The following is a 12,727-nucleotide window of genomic DNA, read 5'->3' on the forward strand; positions in this document are numbered from 1 at the left end:
GACCTTACGGTTGAAACACAGACCTGGAGCTGTGAAGTGCTCTGTGGACAAATTCATTCTATTTAAATATATTTTATTTTCAACATTGTTTTTGTGTCAAATAGGTGGATATTCCCAACATTCAGAAACAGAGGAAGCATCTAGCCAAGCTTGTTTTGGACATGGATTCGGCACGAACAAGGTGCAGTTTATTGCTTTGTTATCTTTATGCATGTCTATTTTTTTAGTTCTTGATCTCGCTGTGTCTTTTACTTTCCCTATCAATAGATGGCAGCAGTCATGCAAGTCCTCCAGTCACCCCAGCAATCTTACCCCAGGAGGGGCCAAAGCCGATGCGCTCCGAGAGGAGATGGAAGAGACAGCCAATCGCATGGAGATCTGCAGGGTATCTCATTCCACCTGTCATTTTTTTTTACTTGTTGTTATATAAGTGATGTTTTTAAATGGTATTCTATTATTATTCTTTTTGTTAAAAATTATTCATGTTGATGTAACAAAATAAAAAATATATTGGAGCACCTGTTCTTCAACTTGTCTTTTTTTATACCACAAATAGAAGATTGTACCTGACTTAATCATTAATAGAATTAATCATTATTTTTTTGTTTTGTTTTTGCTTGTTTAGGATCAGTTGTCAGCAGATATGTACAACTTTGTGGCCAAAGAAATAGACTATGCAAACACCTTTCAGACGGTACATGCTATTTTTTTCATATAATGACTGCTTGGAACATGACACTAGAAGCAAAACCAGTATTGCAGGTGTTAATAACTTGTTTGGGTTCTCAAATCTTCTGTAGCTTATAGAGATTCAAGCAGAGTATCACAAGAAGTCTCTGGAGATTCTGCAGAGTGTGCTGCCACAGATCAAAGCTCACCAGGGTGAGTCCCTCCATCTGGCTTTTTAAACCAGCTTATGCAAGATCAGCTTGTTGACTCATTTATTGTGCAGTCACAAGAAGAATCAGTGAACTTTGTGTGTGTGTGTGTGTGTGTGTGTGTGTGTGTGTGTGTGTGTGTGTGTGTGTGTGTGTGTGTGTGTGTGTGTGCGTATGTTTATATCAAGTTTTACTTTGAAAATAGACCTTTTTGAAGGTGTGCTGACATTTACAGTGTAATTTGTGGTGTATTTCAGAGGCTTGGATAGAAAAGCCATCTTATGGCAAGCCTTTAGAGGAGCATCTGACCCTCAGTGGCAGAGAGATAGCCTTTCCCATTGAAGCATGTGTCACCATGCTGCTGGAATGCGGAATGCAAGAGGAGGTGAGAACCTGTTGGTCAGACAGGATATACGCTCTTGATTACTGATGCATGTTCCATGCTCAGCTAACTTAATTATTTTAAAAGTAGTCATCAATATGATGATAAAGAAAATGCTTAAAAATACAAGCTGGCTAATGCCATAAGCCACTGGCAAGCCAGAATCAGGTCACTAGGGAATAACAGCAGAGTATAGTTGCTCTCATATTCTTCATTGCTCAAGATTTAACCATGGATTTATAGGTGCCACGATCTAAATCTAAAACACAATCTGGAGACTAACATTAATGGTACAGGATTTTTGCATTAATGTTGTAAAAGAAAACCCGACAGAATTTGGCTCAATACATGATTGAGAAGAGTACCTAAGATACACAATTAAAATCATGTAGCTACATTTACATTCAGCAGCACAGGATCCTGTTGTGGCAGAGCTACAGGTATTGTAAAATGTGACTCTTAGCTACTGGTCATTAAAAACATTGTTTATTGACACCACTTCAGACAGGGTATCAATATATATAGTAAATACACAGTACAAAGCAATGTCTAGAAAGACAAAGGTTGTCAAGGTTAAAATAGAGAAAGAATTGGAGTGGCCTGTGCAGAACCCTGACCTTAACCCCACTGAACAGCTTTGGTGTGAACTGTAATGTGACAGTTCCCCAGGCCTCCTCAACAGACAACAGTGCTTGACCTAACTAATGCAATTGTGTGAATGGGCCAAGCTTCACAGCCACACTCCAATATCAATTGGAAGCCTTCCCACTTCCCAGTGGTGGTTATTATAACAGCAAAAGGGAACTACATCTGAAATCTATTAAAAATATGTGTGATGGTCTGCAAACATTTGACGATATAGTGTATATAAAGATATTTAAGAAACTGCAAGGACACTTTAGCAAGTTCAGACCTTCCTCACAGATAACCAGTTTCTTTAATATTTGTTTGTATTTAATAGATTATAGTAAAAAAAACTGTTTAATATATTTAAGTTTATTAAGACTTTAGCAAAATTACGCGATTCAACCTTATTGAACTAATTTACCTGTATAATTAAAATCATGAGATTTCTCACCAGTTTTTCTCTGACACTTCTGTTCTATTTTAGTAGATGTTGTTTACTTAGTTGCTTATGTGCTAGTCTTTGCATTGCGGTAAAACATTGTTTCTTAATTGAGACTCACTTTGTTCTCAGGGTTTGTTTCGTGTGGCCCCTTCAGCATCCAAGCTGAAGAAGCTAAAAGCATCTCTGGATTGCGGCGTTCTGGATGTGCAGGAGTATTCTGCAGATCCACATGCTATAGCGGGTAAGCCACAGCTCCTTAACCACACCTTTGATAGAAGCAGACCAGCAATGTTTGCAGATCTTATTTATAAGAGACATCTATCTCTCTCTCTCTCTCTCTTTTTCTCTCTCTCTCTCTCTCTCTCTCTCTCTCTCTATCTCACACACACTCTCTCTCTCTCTCTCTCTCTCTCTCTCTCTCTCTCTCTCTTCAAGTTTAAAAATTAACTGTCTACCTAACTGTTTTTACTTCCTATTATTTCTTATTTACTTTTTCCCCTCTCCCTTCTTTCGGTTACAGGAGCTCTAAAGTCATATCTCCGCGAACTTCCCGAACCTATAATGACCTCTCAACTCTATGATGAGTGGATTCAGGCTTCGAAGTAAGTACTGTAGATCCGATAGTACCAGCATTTAAACCAGCTTACTACTGGAGCTTAATAGCACTATAGAGAACTATTTTTTGTCTTATCATAATAAAGAAACTCACCAAAAAATAAAAAAAATGTTCTTCATTATTAATTAAGAATGTTAGCAATTGATGCTTGATAATAGTTTAAATTTATAGTAAAATAAATGGTAACATCGTTTGTTCATGATATACCTAGTTAAATGCAAAGGCTTGTGCACCCACTGGTTTGTATGTACCTCTATTTTACCATTTATTAATGTTTAAGTTTTAAGTTTAGAATTTTAACATACAAAACATGTTCTGCAATAATGTTTAGAGGACAGAAAAATGTTGGAAGTATTTATAAGAACATTTATAAGAAATATTTATATCAAATTTCAAAATGTAGAACTAAGTAAATGTTAAAATGTGAAGCCTAATAAAGCCATTTGCTTTTTTTTTTCATTACATTTTGCATAAATGCACACTTTTGCATTAATTTTACTAACCATCACAGCTCTGAAATAAGTACCCAAGTACTCAAGTACAAAGTACTTAAACACTCATTTTCCAATTTTTCACACCAGCATTCAAGATATGGACAAGAGACTCCAAACCCTCCTGGCTGCATGTGAGAAACTTCCAATAGCCAATTTAAACAACTTTAGGTCAGTATCTCTGTCTGCTTACCGTGGGTCATTGAGAATGATAGGTTGACAGTGAATGCCTCAACAAAGACCAAGATTTAATCGTCAGAATAGCTGTGCTCAGTGTATTAATAATGCAGTATATATATATATATATATATATATATATATATATATATATATATATATATATATATATATATACGTGTATATACAGTATATATATATTGTTATTCACATATTTTAGGTATGTGTATCAAACCAGTCCAGTGTACTGTATATATATATATATATATATATATATATATATATATATATATATATATATATATATATATATATATATATATATGAGCTGTATTTAGAGTTGATGAATTAAATTTAAATAATTCAAACTAATTCAATAAATTAATGACTTATTAATGCAGGTGCAATGCAAGTTCCATGTATACATACAGTATTAGAATTATGTACATGCCACCAAGAATAAAAGGGCTATTGTGTTTAATTGTGTTTATTGTGTTTCTGTTATCATAAAGGTTATTATATATATATAAAGGAATCCAAAAAAAAGAAAAGGATGCATGCTTGAAGTTTTATATAAATGCTACTAAAAATATGTTTTACTTCTTTAATTCTTACTCTGCAACTTCCACAGATACTTGATTAAATTCCTGTACAAGCTTACAGAGTTCCAGGATGCCAACAAAATGACTCCTGGTAACATTGCAATAGTGTTGGGACCCAATTTGCTTTGGACGCATTCTGAAGCGTGAGTCTCTGCCCTGATTTGTAATGAGTCAAATTTTTTTAAGTTTTACACAATATGTGTACTGCTGGAGCTGGGGTTTTACTGAATTATATATATATATATATATATATATATATATATATATATATATATATATATATATATATATATATATATATATATATATATATATATATATATATATATATATATATATATATATATATATATATATATATATATATATATATATATATATATATATATATATATATTTTAAGTAGTATTGATTAGTCTTTAGTCTTTTAAAATTTTAAATTGGTCACTTTTGTGTTAAGGAACATGACAGAAATGATGACTACAGTGTCTCTGCAAATCGTTGGGATTATTGAACCGATCATCCAGCATGCTGACTGGTTCTTTCCAGGGGTGAGAAAGACACACAGTCTGTTTCTCTCTCTCTCTCTCTCTCTCTCTCTCTCTCTCTCTCTCTCTCTCTATCTCTCTCTCTCTCTCTCACTTTCTCTCTCTCTCTCTCTCTCTCTCTCACTTTCTTTCTCTCTCTGTCTCTCTCGCTATCTCTCTCATTTTCTTTCTATCTATCTCTCTTTCTCACCCTCACACATATTCACACATACCAGTCTACCCCTTGAGAGAGATCTGAACTGGTTTTCTTTTGCTATTCTTAGATATTGAGTTCAATCTGACAGGCAGCTACGGTAGCCCCATCCACACCAACCACAACTCTAACTACAGCTCCATGCCCTCGCCAGACATGGACCAATCAGATCGTAAGCAGTCACACGATCAAGGCCGACGCCCCCTCAGTGTTGCCACTGACAACATGATGCTGGAGTTCTACAAAAAAGATGGGTAGGGTTTCATATTTTTCCCCTTCGCAAGCTGTTCCTCTCTTTCCCTCCCACTGCGTGACTCCCACGCACACTTTTTCTATCCAATGTCTGTCTGCACCTCTCAAATCTCCATCAAGGCAGCAGTGTTCTCAAGTAGAATCTTGCCAATATCTCATTACAGGCTGAACTTTGTAGCACACTTTTTAGAAAGTAAGAAGGTAAAAATTTCTGATGTCATAATTATTTGGTTAAACTCTGAGTTCACTGAGAGACTTTATTGTGTTGTTTGTTTCGATTTGGAATTTAGCCGTGGTGAGATTTTAGGCTTCGAGATGCCAAACTCCCACAACTTCCATTTGTTTAAACAAAGACTGCTGGGCCGGTGCAGTCTCTATAGCAACCTACTTGATGTGTGATGGAACGTGAGAGCTGAGTTCTCGTTCACTGCTGCTGAAGGTTGGGAGACTCCTTCTGCAATGCGGCGACAGGTGGAAAACTACTGCATAAAGAGGCACTGGTTGAAATGCTGAAATAATCCTAGCCTTCATCAGAGTTTATTATATAAATACCTGCACACTTTCAAGCATTGTTGTTATTTTAAGGTCAAATAATTGCCCTGTTTGTATATCTATCTGTCCAAAGAATATGAATTAGGGGGTAATTAGACCTAATGAGACTTATTAGCTACACAGCAGGGGAAATTGCCAGCTGCTCATGTGGCTGGCTTGGTCTCACCTCCAGATGCTTACCTTTATCTAATTTTCTATCATTCCCCTCTCACTTTACCCTCTTCTCCCCTAATTGCGTACCACTTCGATTATCGTTCCATTTAGAACCTTTTGGATGGCTCAGTATACTCAGAATGGTGCACTTAAGCAGGTGCTTAACCAATGAGTGAATATGCATAATTTTTAATACTGATATGACTTTTGGACTTTTATTTCCAAATATGAGTTCCACCAATAATTTTTTAGACATAAATGTGTGTGCAAAATTTGCCAACCAAAATAGCTTAGTTAATGTAATTAATAGAATGAATGTAAGATAACAGAATTCTAGGTATTATAGGTATAGTATTAGCTTAGCTACTGAACAGAAAATTCTGAAAATGTGACAATGCAAGTCAAAATTCAGAAATAGAAAAAACAATTTGACTAATGTAGTTTATTAGCTTTAAAATAAGGTGATTAGTTCTGTGCTATTAACTACAGTACAGTACAGTTTGTATCCAAATATAGTAAAATACTTTTCAGATGCATCAGCAATCCCTGTCTTTTGGTAAACAAATGCTTTCTGTTTGAAGTTGGTCTGCATCTCAAATTGTGTAAATGTGGTCACATTAGGAAACCGTAACCATGTACAAGTTTTACAAATGTGACCACATTTACACAATTTTTCAACCTCTATAGTACTGTATATTGTTTTTAATACTCTACAGTTTATCACATAACATAATGTACCCAAGTGAGAATGGCAGTGGGGCCAGATTTTTATTCTGTATATGTGGGTAAATGTGTATTTATATATTTATAAATATATTATATACAGTCGAACCCACTTGACCTTGGTTAACTCGCCAACCCTATTAAGTCGACGTTTTTGAAGTGGAACCGCTTCAAAAATTCTCGCTTTGTCTTAGCATTTTTAATCGGTTATGTCGATTCTTTTATGTCACCGAACCCTAATATCTAAAGCACAAGGGGTTGCAAATTTGCCACTTAACATCGGTTATGTCAGGAATCCCCCTGCCACGCCCCCTTCGGCGACTGTCAAACCTTGGCATTCCCCGAAGCACCCTGCTTCTTCTACCGTGCGGGCGAGCTCGCCGCAGTCATGCTAATCACACACACCTGACTCTCATTCACTCACTCATCCCATCTCCTATTTAAGCCCCTCACCTCCACACACTTGCGGTCCGTTATTGTTTGGGCGTGATCGTATGTGTTGGTTCATGGCGGTCTGTGTAATCGCGTATAAGTATCTCGCTACGTACCCTTCTTCTCGGACTCTGCATTCTCTCAACGGGACCCCGATGACCCCGATCCTCCTGTTTTCCATGTTCACGCTGTCTGCACCACGTTTATCCGTTGCTGCCCAGCGCTGCGCTTTCCATAGCGCGGATCCGTGGATTCTCTACACAAACTGTCTCTGCTTTCACAGAACTTTGTTGACCGCGCTCCCGGAGCGCACCACTGGATATTACTGCTTCGCTACAAGTATTGGTGGATTCTCTCCTGAGTATTCTCAATAAACTTTGTTTGCGTTTACTTCGGCTTCCGCCTCCTTATCCGCATTACAGGTTATCTCGAACCGTATGACCAATCAATCAAATCGCGGTAACGCTGTTGTGTAAAAAAAACAAAAGCACATGCATGCACAGTCTCATTTAATAACGCACATCATGTACATAAAGAAATTTCAAGCACGTTAATATATTGCTGCCATATTGATTTTCATTTGTCTCGATCATCGGTTATCTCAACGATTTTTGGCGTCCCCTAGGCCGGCGACATAACCGGGTGTCACTGTATCTATTTATATACCTACCAGGCATAACATTATGACTGGTGAGGTAATAACACTAATTATTTTCTCATCATGGCACCTGTTAGTGGGTGAAATATATATTAGGCAGCAAGTGAACATTTTGTCTTCAAAGTTAATGTGTTAGAAGCAGAAAAAATTGGCAAGCGTAAGGATGTGAGTGAGTTTGACAAGTTCCAAATTGTGATAGCTAGACGACTGGGTTAGACCAACTCTAAAACTGCAGCTCTGGTCTGGTCTGGTCTGGTCTGCAGTAGTCAGTATCTATCAAAAGTGGTCCAAGGAAGAAACAGTGGTGAACCGGTGACAGGGCCCAAGGCTCATTAATGCACGTGGGGAACGAAGGTTGGACTACTGTAACTTAAATTGCTGAAGAGGTTAATGCTGTTAATGCTCAATGAATCGGGACTCTTTTTTCAATAAAAGAGGGAACCAACACCTAGTCCAATCCAGATTATGAGTCCACTATCCATTTTAACTAGCCAGTAAATGTTCAAATCTACTGACATCTAACCTTCATTTCTCTGTTCTTAAAAATGCAGCATTAGGAAAATACAAAGGTACAGTGTGCCTTCCTTTCCAGTAATAAACATTACCATATGTTTGTAGGCATGAATCATGTTTAATCTTTGCTTTTGTCTTTTGTTTGATGTGGGTGGCTGATTGTGCTTTCTTTCTCTCTGGGGCAGTATGGGAGTTAGAGTGATGGACACATCCTGGGTGAAGGGGAAAGGTGCATCCACACTTGTTAGAAAAGCCTCGTCCACCCCTCCTAGTGCCCAGCCGCCTGGATCTCCTGCTGACACACTAATAACTGAGCAGCCTGGAGAGCTGAACACATCCCCCATTCCCACCCCTCCTCCGGTAGACAGGGCTAGGTAAGTCAATGCCTTTTCATTATCGAAATCCCACCATCATCTCTCAAAAATCACATTTTCTCTTTTTCACCAAGTCTACACATCCAGTCCCTCAGTGTTTATACATGCAGAATTGTATTATTATTATTATTATTATATGGCAAACACATGCATAATTGGTAGGGATGCTAGTTTATGTGAGACATCTCATGTAAATATGTCTGAACAGTTTCCAAATGCATAAAAAGATCCATGCTTCAGCTTAACAGTCATTTCATTTCATAAACCATGATTGAGCCTGTGACATATTTTTGAACCACTAACTCTGTCATCTGCACCGTACACATTGGTTTTTACTGTCATTTTCTGGCTAACATGTTGCTCTGTGGCGGCTGTAGTTCTGGCTGGCTTGCTCCTTCCACTTTATGACTCTTTCAGCCTATGAAAGGGTTTTGTGTCTGTGTTCAACTGCCCTGGGTTTAGTTAATGCACCAGGCTATTCGACTGCTCTGTTTTAGTTCTTATTAGATAAGATAATAGATTAGATAATAGCATTCTATTTGATTTTTTCTCAACTCAACACACTGCGATTGTCAGAGCTGAGCTTGGCTGATTAAATCGAAAAATAGTCCTGGACTTGGTGCAGTGCGCAGACACAAGGTCATTCTCAGCTCATTAGAGAACGATACTTTTTTCTTTCATATTCAGGACTTTTTGTGCAGTGGAATCTGATTGCTAACGCTGAGCCCCCACACCCTTTTTAATTCATTTTTTTGGCTTCTTAGCAGGCTTCCTGTGTGCTACGCTTCTTTGCCATTGTCCCGTATTTAAACTAACTGACTCCTCATCTGAGCCTAATTTATTTTTATTTTTTGCAAGCTTGATATGTGAATAAGTTGGTGAACTATTCTCAGTAGAGAGTAGTGGTCAATGCTGGAGCTGAAAAAATCCACTTTTGGCTAGTGCTGTCATCCGTGTGCGTGTGCAGTTACTAGAGCTCTCTCTCTCTGTCTGCTTCTTTTTTTTAATATCTGCAGCTCCAACGAGGTGTCACCCCACCGTCCGGACCCCTCTCATGCCCATGCGCCCCACGGGGAGGAGCGGCCGCCCCCTCCTTACCCTTCCTCCTCCACCACCTCCCATGCCCCTCACCACTTCTATCCCAAACCCCCTCCCTGTGCACGGCCAGTGGCCCCAGGGCCTGAGTCACAGCCCCCTGATTCCCCCCCTTCCCAATTACGCTGGTCCGGCTATGGCCCTCCTCAACCCCAGGCACCCACTTCTTCCTCATCTTCCTCTTCTTCCTCTTCTTCTCTTGACATTAACTCCAATCCCAAGCCCAGCTGCCTGCACTTTCCCAAACATGGCCCAGCATGTGAGCTTCCAGACGTGAACACCTCCCCTCTATACGTTAAAACACCCCTCATTTTGACCCGCAACGAGGTGGCCCTTGGAAATCCCCCTAGCCTTCCCACATCTGGCCCCCCTCCATGGGCTGCCTGTCCATGTGCCCGCGAACGAGGACCCCCCAGGCTGTCTAGGTAAATACCGCCTGTATGTTCCCACCCACCTGACCTCGGCTACATACACAAGAAGATGGCTACCCTTACAGTGGCTCTCCTATTTTAAAACCAAAATTTTCCCTCTCTCTTTTTGTTTTCTTTTTGCTCTTTTCAACGCCATACCTCAGATTCTGTAACATTCTCGTTGTCCAGGGGAGCCTCTTGTGGGGGTTGCCTAGCAACTGAGGATGTTACTGGCTTTTAGAGAAAGTGGATCCTGCTGTAGATTAGAAATAAAAGATAAACATGGATAACCCTGCATATGGTCATATATTGTCATATGAATTTGTTTATGGCATATGTTCTGTCAGACATTGCATTGCGCACTGCATTTGCCTATTATGGCTGCCTTTCTGGCTGTGATATTAGAAAGATATTAAATCCTGGAAAGACATTAAATAAAATTCAGCAGTATAAAGCTGAAAGTCAGTAATCCCTCATTTTTCGCTGTGGTTACGATCCAAAACCGCCCGCGAGATATGGACGTAACCCCCAAAATACTATTTTATGTATACGGTACTGTACTGTATTAACATTTTACTTCATTTTATAATTAATATTTGTATTTGTATTAATACATTTCATTATTTCTACATAAAGCAATTCCCTATAAGTTTTTTGGTCTGTCATGTTATCGATGAGAGATTAGGAAAATCAGAGAAACAAATTAGTTATGTAGCAAATGCAATTCAGTGATAAACCGGGGACACAAAATTCGAACTGCGGTAAAGCGGGGGATTACTGTATATGTACTAAAAAAAAACTTTAGAGATATAGTTCTAATAATTGGTTCAGATTTGATCCTATTTTTTCATATCTAAAATACAAAGACCTTGTCAACTGCTCACACCCTTCCTTTCTGATTGAGTAGAAAATTGTATACTGTGCTGGTTTTGTCACCCAAGTTCTTTCACAACGTTTTGGCAGGGTCAGAAGAATGCACTGTGATTCTATTTTTTATTCTGAAACTCTTAGGTATCTATAGTCAGCACTGCAAGTTATTAGCAAAAGGACAGTCAGTCTCTGTCTTGTATTCCTTATATCTGAGAACAAGCCTGCCTGATAGTCTCTCTCACCTCATCTTTTTCCATCAGTCTCCATTCAGATAATGTCCATGTAGAACTCAGGAAACTTCACAGATTGAGTCATTTTCTATAAAACTGTAGATGTAACAGCCTGGCCACTTAAGTAGAGCTGTCAGGGCTAGGAATCCTAGACATTCTCAGTTGCATTACAGAAACATTTTGTGTGTGTGTGTGTGTGTGTGTGTGTGTGTGTGTGTGTGTGTGTGTGTGTGTGTGTGTGTGTGTGTGTGTGTGTACAGTTGTTAGATGTTGTAAGTGGGTGGTTGGTCTACACAAGGACACTACTTTATTCCCCTCCCACTGACAGAAAATAGTAATAAATTCAATCCCCATTATGTGCATCTGTCTTTAAAGACAAGAGCAAATAAAGCTGCTGAGAATATTGACATGAATAATGCGATTTTAACAACACTGTTTTGTAAATTTCGCATTATACAAAGAATCTGAGAGTAGCCTCAAATTATTTTTGGATATTTTGAGGAGGTGGAATAAGCCTTGTGTGAGTAGCCTTTGTGCACCCTTCCTCATTAAGGATATAGCAGCTGTAAGTCTTTGCCAGGTTATTATATTGCTGTCTCTTCCCCAGCACTATGAAGAGCAAGGAGCTCTCACCTGTGATTGGCCATAAGGCCATGCAGGCAGCAGGACAGCCAGCACCTCCTGTCGGTCAACAAAGCAACAGCCAATCACCACACTCAGCTGAGCACAGCCCCCACACTCTGCATAGAGGTTTGTTTTTTTTCTTCAAAATCATCTAATGTGATATAAACCACTAATATGATGCATGACTATTAAGCATTTGAATTTGCATTGTAATCTCTATCCATTAATCCAAGGAACATTGTTAAGTCCACATCAGGCTCAAAATTAAACCTAAAGTATAGGTGTCTTGACTCATTACTAGACATTGAAACTGAGTTTTTTGATCTAGAATGTCCTAGAAACATGTAGCATGTCATCCTGAGTCTAATCTCTGTTTCTTCTGTTCTTTTATCTCTCTTTTACCTTGGTAGCCTCGAAGAAGCTGGCCCCTGTGCCACCCAAGGTTCCTTACGGCCAGTCAGGGGCGATGTCCGACCAGTCCACAGGTCAGCCGTCCCCGGTCAGCCTGTCCCCTACTCCCCCAAGCACCCCGTCCCCATATGGCCTGGGCTGTGCCCCGGGGCATGTGCCCCCTACCTCTCCTGGGCAGGGCCCGCTAGGCACATCCCACTCTCTCCTGTCCTCTCCCCCATCTCTGACTGGCACACTCAACAAGTCGCGGCCCGCCCCCAAACCGCGACAAAGACCAAGTCTGCCCCCTCCACAGCCACCCACTATCCCCCCCAGTGTCCCCCAGCCAATGGAACAGGGCCTGCTGGACGGATTGTCCCCCGGGGAGAGCATGTCCACAGGTAAACATGTCTCAATGACAGCTGCAAGAGCGGGAGGACAGCATCCCTCTTTGAAACTGTCTGTCTCGCCATCCTATGCAGGCGATGGACTTTG

At 39.6% G+C, this 12,727-nt stretch overlaps 1 protein-coding gene across 14 annotated transcripts in view; it reads left to right on the top strand.

The window, feature by feature from the left end:
• arhgap44a (Rho GTPase activating protein 44a) overlaps window positions 1-12,727 on the top strand; it is a 47,969-nt gene that overhangs the window by 30,144 nt on the left and 5,098 nt on the right. For 5 of the 14 annotated variants that reach the window (XM_046865542.1, XM_046865543.1, XM_046865545.1 and 2 more), the window contains exons 6-21: window positions 105-181; window positions 268-385; window positions 626-694; window positions 801-882; window positions 1,136-1,263; window positions 2,459-2,570; window positions 2,850-2,931; window positions 3,527-3,607; window positions 4,245-4,358; window positions 4,676-4,766; window positions 5,026-5,210; window positions 8,278-8,295; window positions 8,425-8,613; window positions 9,630-10,133; window positions 11,826-11,968; window positions 12,253-12,633. In XM_046865542.1, coding sequence (XP_046721498.1) covers window positions 105-181; window positions 268-385; window positions 626-694; window positions 801-882; window positions 1,136-1,263; window positions 2,459-2,570; window positions 2,850-2,931; window positions 3,527-3,607; window positions 4,245-4,358; window positions 4,676-4,766; window positions 5,026-5,210; window positions 8,278-8,295; window positions 8,425-8,613; window positions 9,630-10,133; window positions 11,826-11,968; window positions 12,253-12,633 — 2,374 coding nt within the window. The remainder of the gene's footprint in view (window positions 1-104; window positions 182-267; window positions 386-625; window positions 695-800; window positions 883-1,135; window positions 1,264-2,458; window positions 2,571-2,849; window positions 2,932-3,526; window positions 3,608-4,244; window positions 4,359-4,675; window positions 4,767-5,025; window positions 5,211-8,277; window positions 8,296-8,424; window positions 8,614-9,629; window positions 10,134-11,825; window positions 11,969-12,252; window positions 12,634-12,727) is intronic. The other 9 variants (XM_046865551.1, XM_046865552.1, XM_046865553.1 and 6 more) reach the window with 3 other exon arrangements.

The sequence above is a fragment of the Silurus meridionalis genome, chromosome 14 (genome assembly GCF_014805685.1).
Source record: "Silurus meridionalis isolate SWU-2019-XX chromosome 14, ASM1480568v1, whole genome shotgun sequence".
NCBI classification, from domain to species: domain Eukaryota; kingdom Metazoa; phylum Chordata; class Actinopteri; order Siluriformes; family Siluridae; genus Silurus; species Silurus meridionalis.